The sequence below is a fragment of the Heteronotia binoei genome, chromosome 3 (genome assembly GCF_032191835.1).
Source record: "Heteronotia binoei isolate CCM8104 ecotype False Entrance Well chromosome 3, APGP_CSIRO_Hbin_v1, whole genome shotgun sequence".
Classification (NCBI taxonomy): Eukaryota; Metazoa; Chordata; class Lepidosauria; order Squamata; family Gekkonidae; genus Heteronotia; species Heteronotia binoei.
The window spans coordinates 42311799-42326908 of NC_083225.1; the positions used below are offsets into that span (position 1 = coordinate 42311799).

General features: G+C 42.6%; 1 protein-coding gene across 2 annotated transcripts in view; it reads right to left on the reverse strand.

The window, feature by feature from the left end:
* Positions 1–15110, reverse strand: part of FGF14 (fibroblast growth factor 14) — a 446676-nt gene that overhangs the window by 149908 nt on the left and 281658 nt on the right. Inside the window, exon 1 of one of the 2 annotated variants that reach the window (XM_060233674.1) lies at positions 11283–11587. The exons of the other annotated variant lie outside the window; for it this stretch is intronic. Within the exon in view, the coding sequence (XP_060089657.1) occupies positions 11283–11475 (193 nt within the window). The 5' untranslated portion in view covers positions 11476–11587. Of the gene's footprint in view, positions 1–11282; positions 11588–15110 lie in introns of those variants that run through there. 2 annotated transcript variants of the gene reach the window in all.

A 15110-nucleotide genomic window follows, 5' to 3' on the forward strand; every position in this document is an offset into this window, starting at 1 on the left:
CTTCTGTACTACAATGCATGTTTAATCTAGATCAGTGATCTTCAGCCTGTGGGATGGAACCTCCAGTGGGTCACAGAACCCAACTTCTGAATTATGATCTACATCGTTACATTTTTTAAAAAATGGCTAGTATGCAAAAGAAGCACCTTCTGCCTCTCTTTGCATGCATATGTAAAGGAACAGCAGGATGGGAACAAGGTCATTTCCAGATATGGTTGCCAGGTCCCAGGGAAGGGGGGAACTTACCAGGAGAGGAGGGAGGCCCAGGTGACATTGCCAGTGACATATCTATTTCACTTCCTGCATATATAGGAAGTGACATCATCACAGCATTGGGGCAAATTTTGGTATTTGGGCAAAAACTTTATGGAAAAACTGCTTCTACCATAGAGTTTTTGCCCAAAGGCCAGAGTGTTGCTTAGATGTCTCTAATGTGATGACATCACTTTTGGTGCATGCCAGAAGTGATGTTGCCACATTGCCAGCAGTGAAGCCTCACTCTCTTTCCTGGTAAGTCCCTCCACCACCCAGCCTTCTTCTTCACCAGTGTAGTCTCTTTTCTGACCCTCCTCATATATTTATTTGTTTACAATTTAGATTTATAAACCCTTCAATTACTGAGTATTCAGGCCTCTGAGTGATGAACAACAACAATAAAAACATATACCGGTAATACCCAAACAGTTCCAGCAATTAAAGACACTAATTAAAACATTTTCACAGATAACAGTATCCAGATAGCATTGATACATCTAGTTCCAACTATGTCCTCACCTCAGAGGGGATAAGGAGCTAATGTAGTCATAGAGGGGGAAGAAGGCAGTGTCTGCCAAGGTGGTATCCATTGCTATCCTTAGTCACAGGCCTGGCGGAACATCTCTGCCTTGCAAGCCCTGTGGAACTGCATAAGGTCCTGCAGGGCATGGATGTTATTTGGCAGAGAGTTCCACCAGGTTGGGGCCAGAGCAAAGAAAGTCCTGGCCCTGGCTGCGGACGTCCAGATGTCTTTTGGGCTGGGGATGTGTCATATGACTCTGATATTCCATAACTACCTGTTATCCCATAACATGATTGAATTCAGTAAGTCCTATGCTGCCACCTGGGCATTAAAAGTATGTCTTAGATCTGCATAGGCTGAAGATCATTGATCTACACCAAAACTATTGGTGAAATGTTGCCTCATTAGGATGTCTCAAGATGACAATCAGACTGAGCTAACAGACTAATTCAGAGCTCTCAAAGTATTCTTAACTCCCTTGAAAGTCAGGTGGGTCAATTTGGATGTAAATTTTGGTACTTTTAAAGCAATCCTGTGAGCTCAAGAGAAATCATCACCATAATGAATAGTAAAGTGAGTGACTTGTGCCAATTACAAAATCAGCTAAATCAGGCCACTGAGAGACAAAACAAATTTCTACATACTCAAAGTACTTTTCAGAATGCAGAAAATTATGACTTTGTAAATTAACCACAAGAAAAGGGGAACACAGCAAAAAAAGACTGGATAAGCTCCAGGAGGCACAGAATGCTGGAATACTGAGAGTTAACTGAAGTGGAAAGGATGGAGAGAAAAGCACCTGTGAACTTAAAGAATCCTGGATGGTATTTTTTTTAACCTGTTACAGATTTCCAAGTTGTTCACCTAGCTCACCAGTCCTCACAGGCTCCCAGCTTTTCCAACCAATTTAAAAGTTAATGTACAATATTTAGAAATGTGATGTTTCTATATTTTTACAAAGGACTTATGCATCTGCTACACTAGCAGCACAAGCCATTCTTGGCTAAATTCATGCTGACCATCAATCACCCATAGTGATTGCACATAAAAACACTTTCAACACTAGTAAGCTGCTTTTGCTGTAACTGTGGCAGTATTTTCCCCAATTTTCCCAGTAACTGTTGGTTACTGTAAGATGCACCTGTGTAAGGTCTAGTTCCCACTGATGTTGCTTTAGGTGGATGAGCCAAAAAATTACTCAGGCCGGTCATGTGCAGGGAAAAAAATAGCTGTATGTGAATCAGTCATAGCTGTCAACAATTTGGTACAAAAATAACAAACATTCCATTGACAATAAAATCCTTACAAAGAACAAGACTTCTGCAATAATGTCATAAAGCTGGAAGAATCTAGGGGATGCATCCTATGAATATGTGCTGTTAATGGTAGTTTCCTTAGGCTCATACTTCTGTCCTCAATAGAAGAGACTCTTCCACTCTCAAAAGAGTCTCCTACATCAAGGGAAGGCACCTTTCACTGGAGGAAGGGGCTACCATTAGTGGAACTCCAAAGGGTTTGAAATGCTAGAACCAACCCACTGTCAAGCGACTATCGTCAAAAGGTCAAAGTGGGAAGGCATTGTTCACTTCTTTAACTGCCAGGGCAAATATACTAAATCAGGTGGGTGGGCGGATGGATGGATGGATGGGCAGACAGATAGATATCTGTATCCACTAGTCCAGAAGCCAACTGTCATACACAACGCCTTGATATGTCTGATTATTTCAGGATTAAGTCTGTGTGCCTAAATCCTATAGAGAAACCTATGTAGTATTTACAACGTTGTACAGAGATTAACTGCCCACATTCTTGTGGGTTTAAACCCCAGTTAATTTCAGATCAGGCTTAAATTATGCAGAACTATCGGCTTCATAACAACCATAGGTGGTAAAAAGAGACACTAAGGTATGCAATCTGAAAACCAAGCAATAATTTTCTTCATATTCTAAAGTCTATATTTAGAAGTGTTATTCCATCAGATTCATGACATGGCTATTATTCAAAAGTATTGCAAATACCTCCCCTTCCATCTGCTTTGAGAAGCAAATTCTCTTAATATCTCTGCTATGACCTTAGATGCTCGCATGTATGAATTCATAGTCAACTCCACCTGAATATAAAGACCTAGTCCCTGAGCTGCTTTGATGAAGCGCAAGCTTCCAGTGTCATAAATATGATCATTGGAAAAATGGAATACACATGATGAGTAAATAAAATAGTATTACAATTGTATATATAATAAGAATTTATTTTTATTTTCATTACCACCACCACTACATGAACTGCTGCTAATACTACTACTACTACTACCGGTGCTTAAATCCACACTTAATCTCTGTACAGTATTTATCTATCTAGTACTGCTTGTATGACTTGCCTTAAGCAGAAGTTAGAATCAAAAATATTTTAAAAGACTTTACTCAGTATTGTAAATACTACATAGGTTTCTCTATAAGATTTAGGCACACAGACATAATCCTTCTATAATCAGAGATGTCAAGGCATTGTGTATGACAGTTGGCTTCTGAACTAATGGCTACAAACACATACACATGCACACAAACAATGACTAGTACTATGTATCAATTACTTCAATGGCATCTGGGGCATTATTAGAATGTACATGTAGGGGTGGGTCAGGGCTCAGCGGTAGAGCATCTCCTTCACATGCAGAAGGTCCCAGGTTGAATTCCCTGCATTTCCAGTGAAAAGGATCAGGTAGTAGGTGAAGTGAAAGACCTTTGTCTGAGACCATGGAAAACTACCATCAGTCTGAATAGACAATACTGAGTTTAATGGACCAATGGTCTGATTCAGTATAAGGAAGCTTCAAGTGTCTATGTGAATGGTGAGGCATACGAGACTCAATGTTGCTTTGCTTCTAATAAGAGTATATGCAATTGGACGAATGCAACACCTGTCGGCAATAACAGTGGCAAAGTCTCTTTCAGGGGAACCTTGCTCACCACTACAGAGCTCCTCATTGAGAAACCCTTGAAAACATTTGAGAGATCCCACGATGATACACTGGACCAAAATCAGAAAACCACTAAGTTAGCTCTAACCAGATTTTCTGATGGTGAAGAAGGGAGGAGCAGTCCACTCTGATGAATCAAAAAGGCAATGCTGGGGATCACAAGTCTGGCATAGACAAAAAGCCACATATAAGGATGGCTGCATTGAGGATGAGAACTGGGTCAGATTGAGGGAGGGAAAGATGGCTGGATCCAATTCATTGAATTTCCACCCCACCCCCAAAATTTGAACACTTACAATGCAATCTGAAACAATCTCACCTTTCTAAGCCCACTGGTTATAGTAGACTTCTCCTGAGTGTATTGCACTGTTATTTCTGTATGACTATTAGTACTAGTTTTACTCTGGCGCACTGCCATGAGGATGTTATAAAACATGTAAAATGAATGTAACTGATGGCTATGATTTTTATAATATGCAAAGGTTTCAGGCAAAACAAAAACCTCATTGCAAACAGTAGGATGCTAAATAAATAAAATTGCAATGCATGAAATACATAGTGTACACTACAGAAAGCAATTATTGAAGAACACATACTTCCCTACAAGACATTTTTACAGCAAGTCTGCGTCTCTTCACAAAAATTATATGTAAACATAAAATTGGAAAATGCATACAGCTAAATACACTGGTTCAATATTGACATGAAAGCTTAACTATACAATTTACATAGGTAATAGGAAAAAGGTCCCCTGTGCAAGCACCAGTTGTTTCCAACTCTGGGGTGACGTTGCTTTCACAACATTTTCATGGCAGACTTTTTTACGGGGTGGTTTGCCATTGCCTTCCCCAGTCTTTTACACTTTCCCCCCCAGCAAGCTGGGTACTCATTTTACCAACCTCGGAAGGATGGAAGGCTGAGTCAACCTTGGGCCGGCTAACTGAATCCAGCTTCCGCTGGAATCGAACTCAGGTCCTGAGCAGAGAGTTCAGTACTGCTGCTTTATTACTCTGCACCACGGGGCTGCCCACATAGGTAATAACAGGTTTGTAAATAACCCATTTTCCAATGGTGAGAAATAACTGCCTCCAAGTGATCTGGGTAGGAAGCTTTACAAGGGTCTTTTGTTTATCTTAGACCACCAATGACTTTACATAGGTGTGTGCACTTGGGTAGACCAGTAAAAAAGAACTGCCTAGAGGATGTCCATGGGACTGCACTATGTGCATACTGCCCAACAGGCAGCAACAAGAGGAGGCCCCAGGGGGTCCCATATCTACAACAAACAATCTCAGCTTTAGCATCTGGCATTTGATCACCATGGCTAGTGGAAAATACTGCAGCCTGGTTGCAGTGAAGTCCCTTCATTTTAATAAATTCAAATCACAGAGTCAAAAACTATTGCCATGTGCATATTAAAATGTTACTGGTTTTTAAGGTTTAATTGTTTTTATGAAATTGAAATGTTACTGGTTTTTAAGGTTTTAAATGTTTAAGTATCTAATTGTTTTATACTTAAAATTGTTTAAATTTTATGCTTGATCAATTGTTGGAAGCCGCCCTGAGCCACTTGTGGGAAGGGCGGGATATAAATCCCGAATAAATAAATAAATAAATAAATAAATCAGGGAAAATTCTTCCATGCCACAATGCCTGTACCATTTACTTCTGCATGTAAGAATTTTTTAAAATTACTTTTAAAAGATTTATACATTTTGTTTCACCTTAAAAGCTCTCAAAATGAGTAACAACCCCCCCCCCCTATCTTTTTGCTGGCTTATGGCACAATAAAGATTATATAGCTTATATCTAGTATCCAAAAAAAAAAATAATCATATAACAAATCCCGCCACAGAAATCTTAATTTCGTTTCACAAAAAGGTCGTTTTTTTCAGAATTCCCAACTAAAGATCAATTGCTCAGTTTAGAGAAATATCACACTGAAACTAGTGAAACTTTCTTAATACTCTAATGCAGGGGTGGCCAATGGTAGCTCTCCAGATGTTTTTGCCTACAACTCCCATCAGCCCCAGCCGTTGGCCATGCTAGCTGGGGCTGATGGGAGTTGTAGGCAAAAAACATCTGGAGAGCTACCGTTGACCACCCCTGCTCTAATGCATTAACAGAATACATTTACTAAAATATTTCTACCTCATTACTATGCTGCCTATTTAGTGTACATCTTATTTAGACTTTAAAATATTCAAGTGATTAGCAGTACCATCTTAAGCAGAATTATACCTTCCAAGCCTACTGACTTCAATAGACTTAAAAGGGTGTAACTCTGTTTAGGATGGTAATGCAAATTTATGCTTACTCCTTTCCAGCTACTACACTATAGCCTAACTTTGAAAATAAGCATGTACTAACATTCACATATTAATTAATCAACAGATGGAAGGAATAGGCACCTGAGACCTGCATGGCATAGAAACCACTGGACAACTAGGTTTGAAGTAGCTTACTGGGTGACCTTGGGCCCATCACAATATTCCAACCTAACCTACTTCACAAGGTTGTTATCATGAAGATAACGTGGAGAAGGTGACAATGTGATAAACCACTTTGAGTATCAGTTATGGAGAAACGCAGGATATAAATTAAAAAAAAATGAAAACCCTCTTCAAAATAATTTTACAACCCAAGTGGGAATATGTTTTCTCAGCAGTAAAGTCGACTGATATCGGTAGATCTATCTTAGAAGTGAATGCATTTTGGGATTGCATCCTAAATATTTCTAAACACAAATATGGTGAAAACTGATAATGTTTTATACATATTAATGAAAGATTACAATCATTATGAACACACCTGCATTTGATGAAAAGAATGACTAAAAATAATAAAATTGCAAACAATCCTCTAGTTGACTACACTTCAACTACAAATATTAAAGATCCACATATTAAGATCCACTAAAACCACTGACTAGAATTTAATTTAGTTTGCCCCCCCTTCATTCATAACTTTCCCAGAACTACTTCCTGATTCTAGCAGGCCAATAAAATTTCTCTCAGAGCTTACCAACTTGAACAACTAGCCTATAACGATAATTTAGTGATACTAGTGGAGAGTTACTAGCAACAATAAACAAATATTTACAGATTTAAAAATTTAAACACAGAGAATTGCACAATTTGAAAATTATACCTACGCATATGTATTTAAATACAATATGCAAAGCATATTCAAAGACAAAATTCAAAAACTTTTTGGTTTTTCCCTGCACTATTCTTTTAAAAACATATTGGGGGGGGGGGGGTATTTTTTAAAAGACTGGTAAATTCCATGACACTTTACTGTATTAATATGATAACAACAATTGTTTTTATATTCAACAGTAAACTCCCATCAGCTAGACTTACTAATTGCTGGAGGTATTTTTCCCTTACCTGAAAACAGAAGAGTTAAGGATAATAATTCTTCTAAAAAAGAAAGAAAAACTCTACAGACTTGTAGTATAAGTGACAATGTTTTCAATATGAGGTTCAAAAAAGAAAAAAAATTCTGAATAGTGTTTTATAAAAGCAAAGAATTATAAAATGTAATTATCTCTTATTCGTATCAGGACTAGATATGGGCATCTTTTCCATATAATGAAAAGATAACATAAGCCCGAAGGAACATTTTCCTAATGAACAATCAATCTAAGCATGCTTGTATTTACTGGATTCCACCCTCTTCATGGAATCTTCAAAGTCTTTAAATAACTGTTTGAAAACTACCTTTTGTCATATACCAATCCTTGTATTTTAACTTCAGATCAGATCCTTATATTTTAACAAGGTATAAGAGGATCACTAATTTAAGTGATTCGCTAGCTATCTGAATAATTTTCCCTCCACATAACAGCAAGCAAAATTGTGTGGACTTTAGAAATACTTTATCCTTCTTTCCAGATATGTCAAAGAACTGGGGGAAATATGATATTAGTAGTACTTTGTGGTTGTTTGTCCATATTTACAACAATGTAATCCGCCAAGGGTGGGGGAAGAAATTACTTGAGAACAGAACTCCTTGTCATTTTTATTAGATATGCTAGCCCAACAAGCTCTTCAAAAAGCAAATATATAGCAAAAAGCAAATTTAAGCAACTACCATATTTGATAGAAAAATAATCCAAGAAACTCTTTAAAAAGAGAAAATCAGAAATTACTGTTATCTTAGCACTGGATAGAAAAACAACAGAGTTCCAAAGGCTATATAAGGCTAAGGAATCAGGATAACAAATGGAGTCATTAATATTGCCTAGCTGAGTCTGCTGTTGGTCAGTCACAGCATTCAGCAGCCATAAACATCACTGTACTGTCTGCACTTCCAAAGAGAAAGAAAAAAGATTAATAGTCTGTGGCAACCAATATCATTAGTACCATTATTAGAGTCATAAGTTGATGTTGTCAGGTAATTTGTTTAGCTATGGCATTGCTTCATTTAAAAAGAATCTTCACACGTTGCATATTCAGCACAATAGATCCTAAAGCTATCCTTTTTTTTTCATAAGTCATTGCTAACTTTACAGGTGTTGTTTCTAGTTACCTCCCAGAAAGAAGGCCACAGCTTTCTTGGCCAAAACAACCATTTCTGTATTGCTCCCTGATGTATTTTGTTAATGAAAGGACCTTGTAAGCATGAAGGATAGAACAAATTAAACCTTTAAGGGGAAAGGGGGGGGGGATGCAGGTTTTGAAGAGATACTAGTCACTGTTAAAGCAGAGATGATAATAACTCTGCCACACCAAACGAACATTCAAAATATCATTAGATGAAGGATATTCTCAGAGGCAAAAGATGGAGCACCTTTCCTATGACTCTGATTTTATGGTCCGTTTTGCTTTCATCAAATCCACCTGGAGCAGAAAGAACCACCATTTTTTCTCCACGAGTATACATTACACTATGCATACAGAAAAAGAGGGAGAGGGGGGAATAACAGAAATGTAAATGCACAAATGCATGGTACATCTGGTGTATTAACTTGTTCAAATACAGAGAATCCTTAGATGGCTGTTACGTAAACTGCCTTTGCTTAGCGAGGGTCACACACTACTGATGGTCATAGAGAGCTGTCTAAAAAGACAAACTGAAGAAAGCACATGAAGCTTGATTGTCCAGATGCAGGAAGAAATAGGGCACAATTGCTGCTAAGACTGAAAAGGTGGTGTTAAGGAAAGCATTGAGGGGGTTTCCAAAGGGTGGATGAGAAAAAAGGAAGACGACTATCAGTGTAAAATGAATGAGCCTGTTGGAAATAAAAGGGTGTAATGGAGGAAAGGGGAATGGGGTTCCCCCACACTCATAACCCCTGGGATTCTCCACCTCTACAGATGTAAATTCTTAAAGGAGCAGAGCACTTGAAATGCCCATTATCTTATTTATACATTTTCTAAACCTGAAACAACAAACTGGATTATAAAAGATGAAGCTCATGCATGGTGCAGTTATTGCTGTCTTCAAAACATGGATATAATTTTAACATTCATTCATAGGAAACTGTCTATGTACCGTATATCTTCATTAAACCTTACATGGAAGTTGACCAATGTTTCTCAATTTGTCCTGTGGTGATAGCTTTCTGGGCTCCTTTCTTGCAAATACAACTTCTCCATTTAAATTATAGACACTAGCAAGAATTATAGCATTTGCTCGATGTACTTTGGTAAATTATCTTTCACACTTCATAAATTTAGCTTTACTGTTCTTCAGTGGCTCTCAACAGCCACTGATTACTGCAAATAAGAACAGAGTCCCTAGGAGCTGCACTGATAACATATTGTAGTTTCTGAGAAAGCCTTTTTTATTAAACGGCAATATTGAAAGGGAGAAGAAACAGTGAATGACAAAGAGCATGCCAAGGGATTCACAGAGTATGGTTACAGCATATTTTTCTTCTAGGGCTGTTCTTGCCTATTAGCATCTACAATCCTGTGCTCTAGAGAACAAGATGAAAGGATCTAAATCTGGGGCTCCTTAGTTTCAGAGACTTGGACGGGAGAGAAGGAAGAATCTTGTTATCAAATTAGAAGGGCAACAGATTTTGTTGTACTCGCAGACCTTTCACAACCCACACAGTTCAACCCAAGTATTTATAGGAACACTGATTTCCGGCTCAACATTAGGAAGAACTTCCTGACCGTTAGAGTGATTCCTCAGTGGAACAGGCTTTCCCGGGAGGTGGTGGGCTCTCCTTCCTTGGAGGTTTTTAAACAGAGGCTAGATGGCCATCTGACAGCAATGAAGATCCTGTGAATTTAGGGGGAGGTGTTTGTGAGTTTCCTCATTGTACAGGGGGTTGGACTAGATGACCCTAGAGGTCCCTTCCAACTCTATGATTCAATGATTCTAACAGGGTCATCCTAAACGGAGTTACACCCTTCTAAATCCACTTATTTCAATGGACTGAGAAGGGTGTAACTCTTCTTAAGGCTGCACTGTAAGACACTTCAGTATGAATGAAAAAAAAGTTGCAAGAATGATGCCACATATGCAGTTACATTACCCAAAACTGATTAATCTGAAATAACCTGCTAACAAATCTGCTAACAAATCAGGAAATTGGAAGGGAATTTCAACTCCAAAATGGGGGTGAGGAAGGACTTTGACCATTTTCCCAGCCACTCGTTAACACTTGCAATCACTAGTGTGGTTGTCTGTATAGGGGGGGGGGGGGGAAGGATGAAAGGATAACTGCTTGTCCTGTTATCTTAGCCATGTGCACAGGGACTGTGGGTCAAGTTTTAAAATGCTTGTCAGTGCAACCAGCACAGTGAGGGGTGCTGGGCAAAACTGTCTCCCTTTTGTGAAATGAGCATAAGAAAGACTTACAGGGAGATTTTGCACACCAACCCTACCTGCCCAGTTTCATTTAATGTGATTAGTTGCCCCACCATATAAAAGTCTACTTTGTTCACAAAACAAAGTGGGGCTTCTTCTACCAAGTCAGCATATATTTATGTATAGGGGGGAAATGTAAGAACAACCTGTGCTGAAAATGACCATGGATTCTTCTGCTTTCAACAATGAGAATTCTGGTGCCGCATGAAATATAGGAAGCTGGGCCCCTAGACAACAGCCTTTCACCTTCTGTCTGATTCCTCAGCAACTGGCAGAGGCATTCTACCTCTGGAAACAGAGTTCCCATTCGGCTATTACTGCTGACCAAGCTCCCCATCAACCTGTACAACTCCCCTTTTAAATCGACTTGTCATCATCACATCTGGGGGCATTGAGTTCCCTAAGAAGTCATTTAATAGCTGTGTGAGCAGATTCACCTTAGTGATTTGGGGTGTGGGTATTTCAGATAAATCAAGCCCTTTTTGGCTGTCCCAGTTCCGTCTGCAAAATGGGCATCACAATGACCTACCAGTCACAGCGAGTACAGGACTCTCTCTCCCATTGCCAGCGCTCTTTTTAAAACATGGTGGCTTTGGATTTTTTTAAAACCGCAGGTCAAGTTTGCTGCCTCTAGCTTGTCCCTCGGGCCGCCCCCCCACACACACACACACCCCGAGCCCAGACACACACACACACCTTGGCGCCGCAACCTCCTCTTCTTGAGGCCAAAGATGCGGACCTTGGAGAAGATATCCACCAGGTTGCCATTGCAAAGCCCACGGTTCTTGCTGGGGCTGCTGCGCCTCCTGCTGGCCGAGGGCCGGTCCCAGTGCTGCTCGCGCGCCTGGCGCTTCTGCCGGATCAACCCGCTGGCGATGGCCGCAGCCATGGCCGGCTCTGGCGTGCGCTCCGGCCAAGCGCGAGCGGAGAGGCGGGCGGGCGCGGGACGAAGCTCAGCCTAGGCGGGAACCCATGGCCGAAGGGCCACGCCGCAAAAGAGAGAAGAAGTCTTCGCGGCCGACCGGTCACCACCACATGGAGCTCCTCGGGCTTCGGGCCGCCCAGCGCGCAGCAGCAACAAGCAGCCCCACGGCGGCTGCGGCTTCTCTTCTCTCCTCTTCGCGCCCCGCGCCCCCACCCCACCCCCCTCACCGGCTCATGCCATGGCTGTTGCCGCCGCTCTCGCTCCGGCCGCCGCGTCCTCCTCGTCAGGGCTGCCGCCAAGGGGCTCGGAAAGCCGCATCTGGAGAGCGCGCGCTTCGGCTCCGGAGAAGGAGCCTTAATCCCGGCCCTCCAGTCCCACCCTAGCCGACACCCCCCACCTTCCCCTCCGCGCGCTCCTCTCTCTCTCTCTCTCTCTCTCGCACACACACGACACCCCAGCCTCCCTTCCCCAGACAACTGAGGGAGGGGATTTGTCCTTGGGGTGGGGCTGGGGAGGGGGAGGAAGGAAGGAGAGACAAAATAATAAGAATCCGAGGGAAAGGGGAGGGGAGAGGAGGGGGCAAGGCAAAGAGAGAGGTGGGCTGGGGGGGGGGGAGGAACAGAGCGAGCGCGCGAGAAAAAAAAGCGCCCTGCAATTTGCTGGAGGAAATTGCCTGTCGCTGGGAGAGAGAGCGAGCCACGAGCTACCACTCCTCGGCTTCCGATGGGGCTTTTGTGTGCGCGGCGTGCGCGTGGGGTGCGTGGTTTTTTTTTTTTTTTGTGGGGGGGGGGAGGGGAGGGAGAAAGCCGGAGTGCGCGAGGGAGGCAAAGCCCTGTACACGAGAGAGCGCGCAGAGGGCACGGGCGGCGGCGAGAGCGAAGGAAACGAAGAGCCAGAAAGTGAGAGTCGCTGCACGCGTGTGCCTGAGAAAGAGAAAGAAGCTGTCATCTGAATGTGCCTCTCTCCGCCCTGGAAAGTCTCAGCGCGGGGCAGGATGGGGGAGAAAGAGGGCAGTCGGGCTGCCTTTTCCGGCTGCTGGCAGGAAAGCCGCAGACGGCTGGTTTTGTTTGGGTTCTCCCTTCCTCCTCCCCCCGTCTCTCGCCTTCCCGCCACAAGCTGCCCTGCCCCAGCCGAGAAGACTCGGCGCGCGGCGGTGGAAGAAGCTGCCAAGTTCACCTTCCGCGCCGGGAAGAAGGAAAAGCCTCGAACGGAGGCGTCTTGTCGTCGCCCATTAAAGGGGACAGACTTTCTTTTGGCGCGCCGACCCGAAGCTCAGCTCGTCACACACGCCCGGAACTCGGGCTTCCCCTCCGTGGCAGTCGCTCAACCCCTGGGATGGTTTCCTTTGGGGCCAGCGCGGCTCTAGACGCTGCCTTCCAGAGCCCCCTCAACACACACCGCCAGGAACCTAGCGGGGCCACTTCGGGACCCGTGACGCCCCTTCTCTCCCAAGGTTGTGGTGGCGAAGATACAAGGGAGAAGAAAGGGCTGCTCTGAACTTGCGGGCAGGGAGGGGAAGAAAGAAATGGACTCGAAAGAAATGGGCGGGGGGGGGGGGCAGGACAGCAGAGTGACCTTTCTGGAACCCAACAGCCATGCTGATGCCCCATGCTGATGCACGGCTTCTTAAGGTGCTCGGAGAAGCACTCAAACACGCGAGTGGGCCAGGTGCCATCTCGCCAGATCACCTGGACGCGGAGAGGAAAGGAAGCCCCCAACCCAACTCGCCGCCGCTCCATCTCGGCGGCGGCAGCCTCGCCCTCACCTCCCCGGACTCCGTCTGCAAGTCTCAATTAGACACGCCGCTCCCGCGGCTGAATGAGAGAATGCCCGAGCCGGGAAGGGACGGGAGAGGGACGCCTTGGGGGTCTTCCCAAGCTTTCGCGGCTTTCGGTGGCTTCTTGGGTCTGCCCCGAAGACCGCCCAGGGCAACCTTGGCTCGTGATCTCTGCAAGCTTGTCTGTGTCTCCCTGGAAAAGGAAACCAGGAGGGATGTGAGGGTGGAAAGAGCACATATACTCCAGGCGGGTGGGGAGGAGGGAGGAGAAAGGAACAACGCTTCCATAGGATATATATATATCCTAGAGTGTGCACTAACCATAATTACCACTTGAACGATAATTTTTACAACACACCTCATATATATATATATATATATATATATATATATATATATATATATATATAAAGAGGTGTGTTGTAAAAATTATCGCCTAACAAATAAGTGTGGATGGAGTTGGAACCAAACAAAATCACCAGCTGACATGCACTTTTACGTTTGAGGCACAACTGCACAGGTACAGACACAACAAAGCCCCAGGGACTCAAGAAAAACAAAAGAAAAAACCATAGTATATTGGGAAGGAAAAAATAGGGCTGGGTCTGTGCAGTTCAAAACTGAACAAAGAGTAAACAACCTACACAGGGTTGTAGATTCCGCCACAGGAGTGGGGGAAGAGTGAAGTCGTTGGTTTTTGGAGTGGTGGCAGCATAAACAGGTTTCACATCACACTGTCTGACTGGAGCTTGGCTCTAGCTAGTGATTCTTGAGCTTTGCGGGGAGATTCCAAGTTGTCTGTGATTAACTTGTCTGCCAAGCGTTCAAGTGGTAATTATGATTAGTGCACACTCTAGTTACACTCTGCCTGTTTATTACAGAAAAAAAATGGCAGCTCATACAGGGCAAAAGTTGCTACCCATTTGCCACTTAATATATGTAGTATAGCTCTTCTTTTTTCCCACCTTAGCAAACACAGACCATAGATGTGGAAAGTAAATCCCTTACTGGAACTTCCTATCCGGGCTATGCCAAGGTTTCCCAATCAGCCATGCAAACTAGCTCTGCCACAGTTAACCCCCTTCCCCCAAAAAACTTCCTTTAAGCCTCATGTACAGAAAAGGCCAATGAAATATTCACAGAGCTAAAGCTCAATGTGTCCAGGTTGTGAGGGTTTATTCAGTGCATTTGAAAAATGTGGAACCTGTGAGCTGTTTATAAATGTGTGTGTGTTTGTATACACACTTGTATGCTTGTTGCATTTGACTTTAGTTGGGGAAAAAACAGCACAGCATTGTTTTCTGAAGTTAAAGCACATCTACTAGAATTTTCTAAATACAAACTTCAACACATTACATTGTTTAGCTGGCTTTTTTGTGGTTCTAAAAATAGCAGTCAGTACCCTGTGAAGTTCTTTAATTCATGAAGTATAACATTTATATGGGAGATGTTTCAGTTTCCATTCCATGCTCTATTTTGTTCTTTTAAAAATAAGACTGAGATGGGAAGTACATTTTCAGTTAGAACTGGCAGGTATATTTATGATAGGGTTTTTAAGTGATCCTAAATAAGTTAAGGGGGAATTGTTAATACTGGGCATTATCACAGGACAAGGAATTCTTCACATTTGCTATGATTCACAATACAATCTAATGGCATTAAGCGGTAGTTGTTTAATCTGTATCTTACTAATTTAAAGATCCTCTTCAGTGCATACCACAGTGCATTCCTTATTAAGGCTTTATGTTTTCTGCATGGATGAGCTTTATTCAAGGAGTAGCTTTTTTAGAAACAGCCTTGTTCTGCAGAAAAAGTTTCTCTT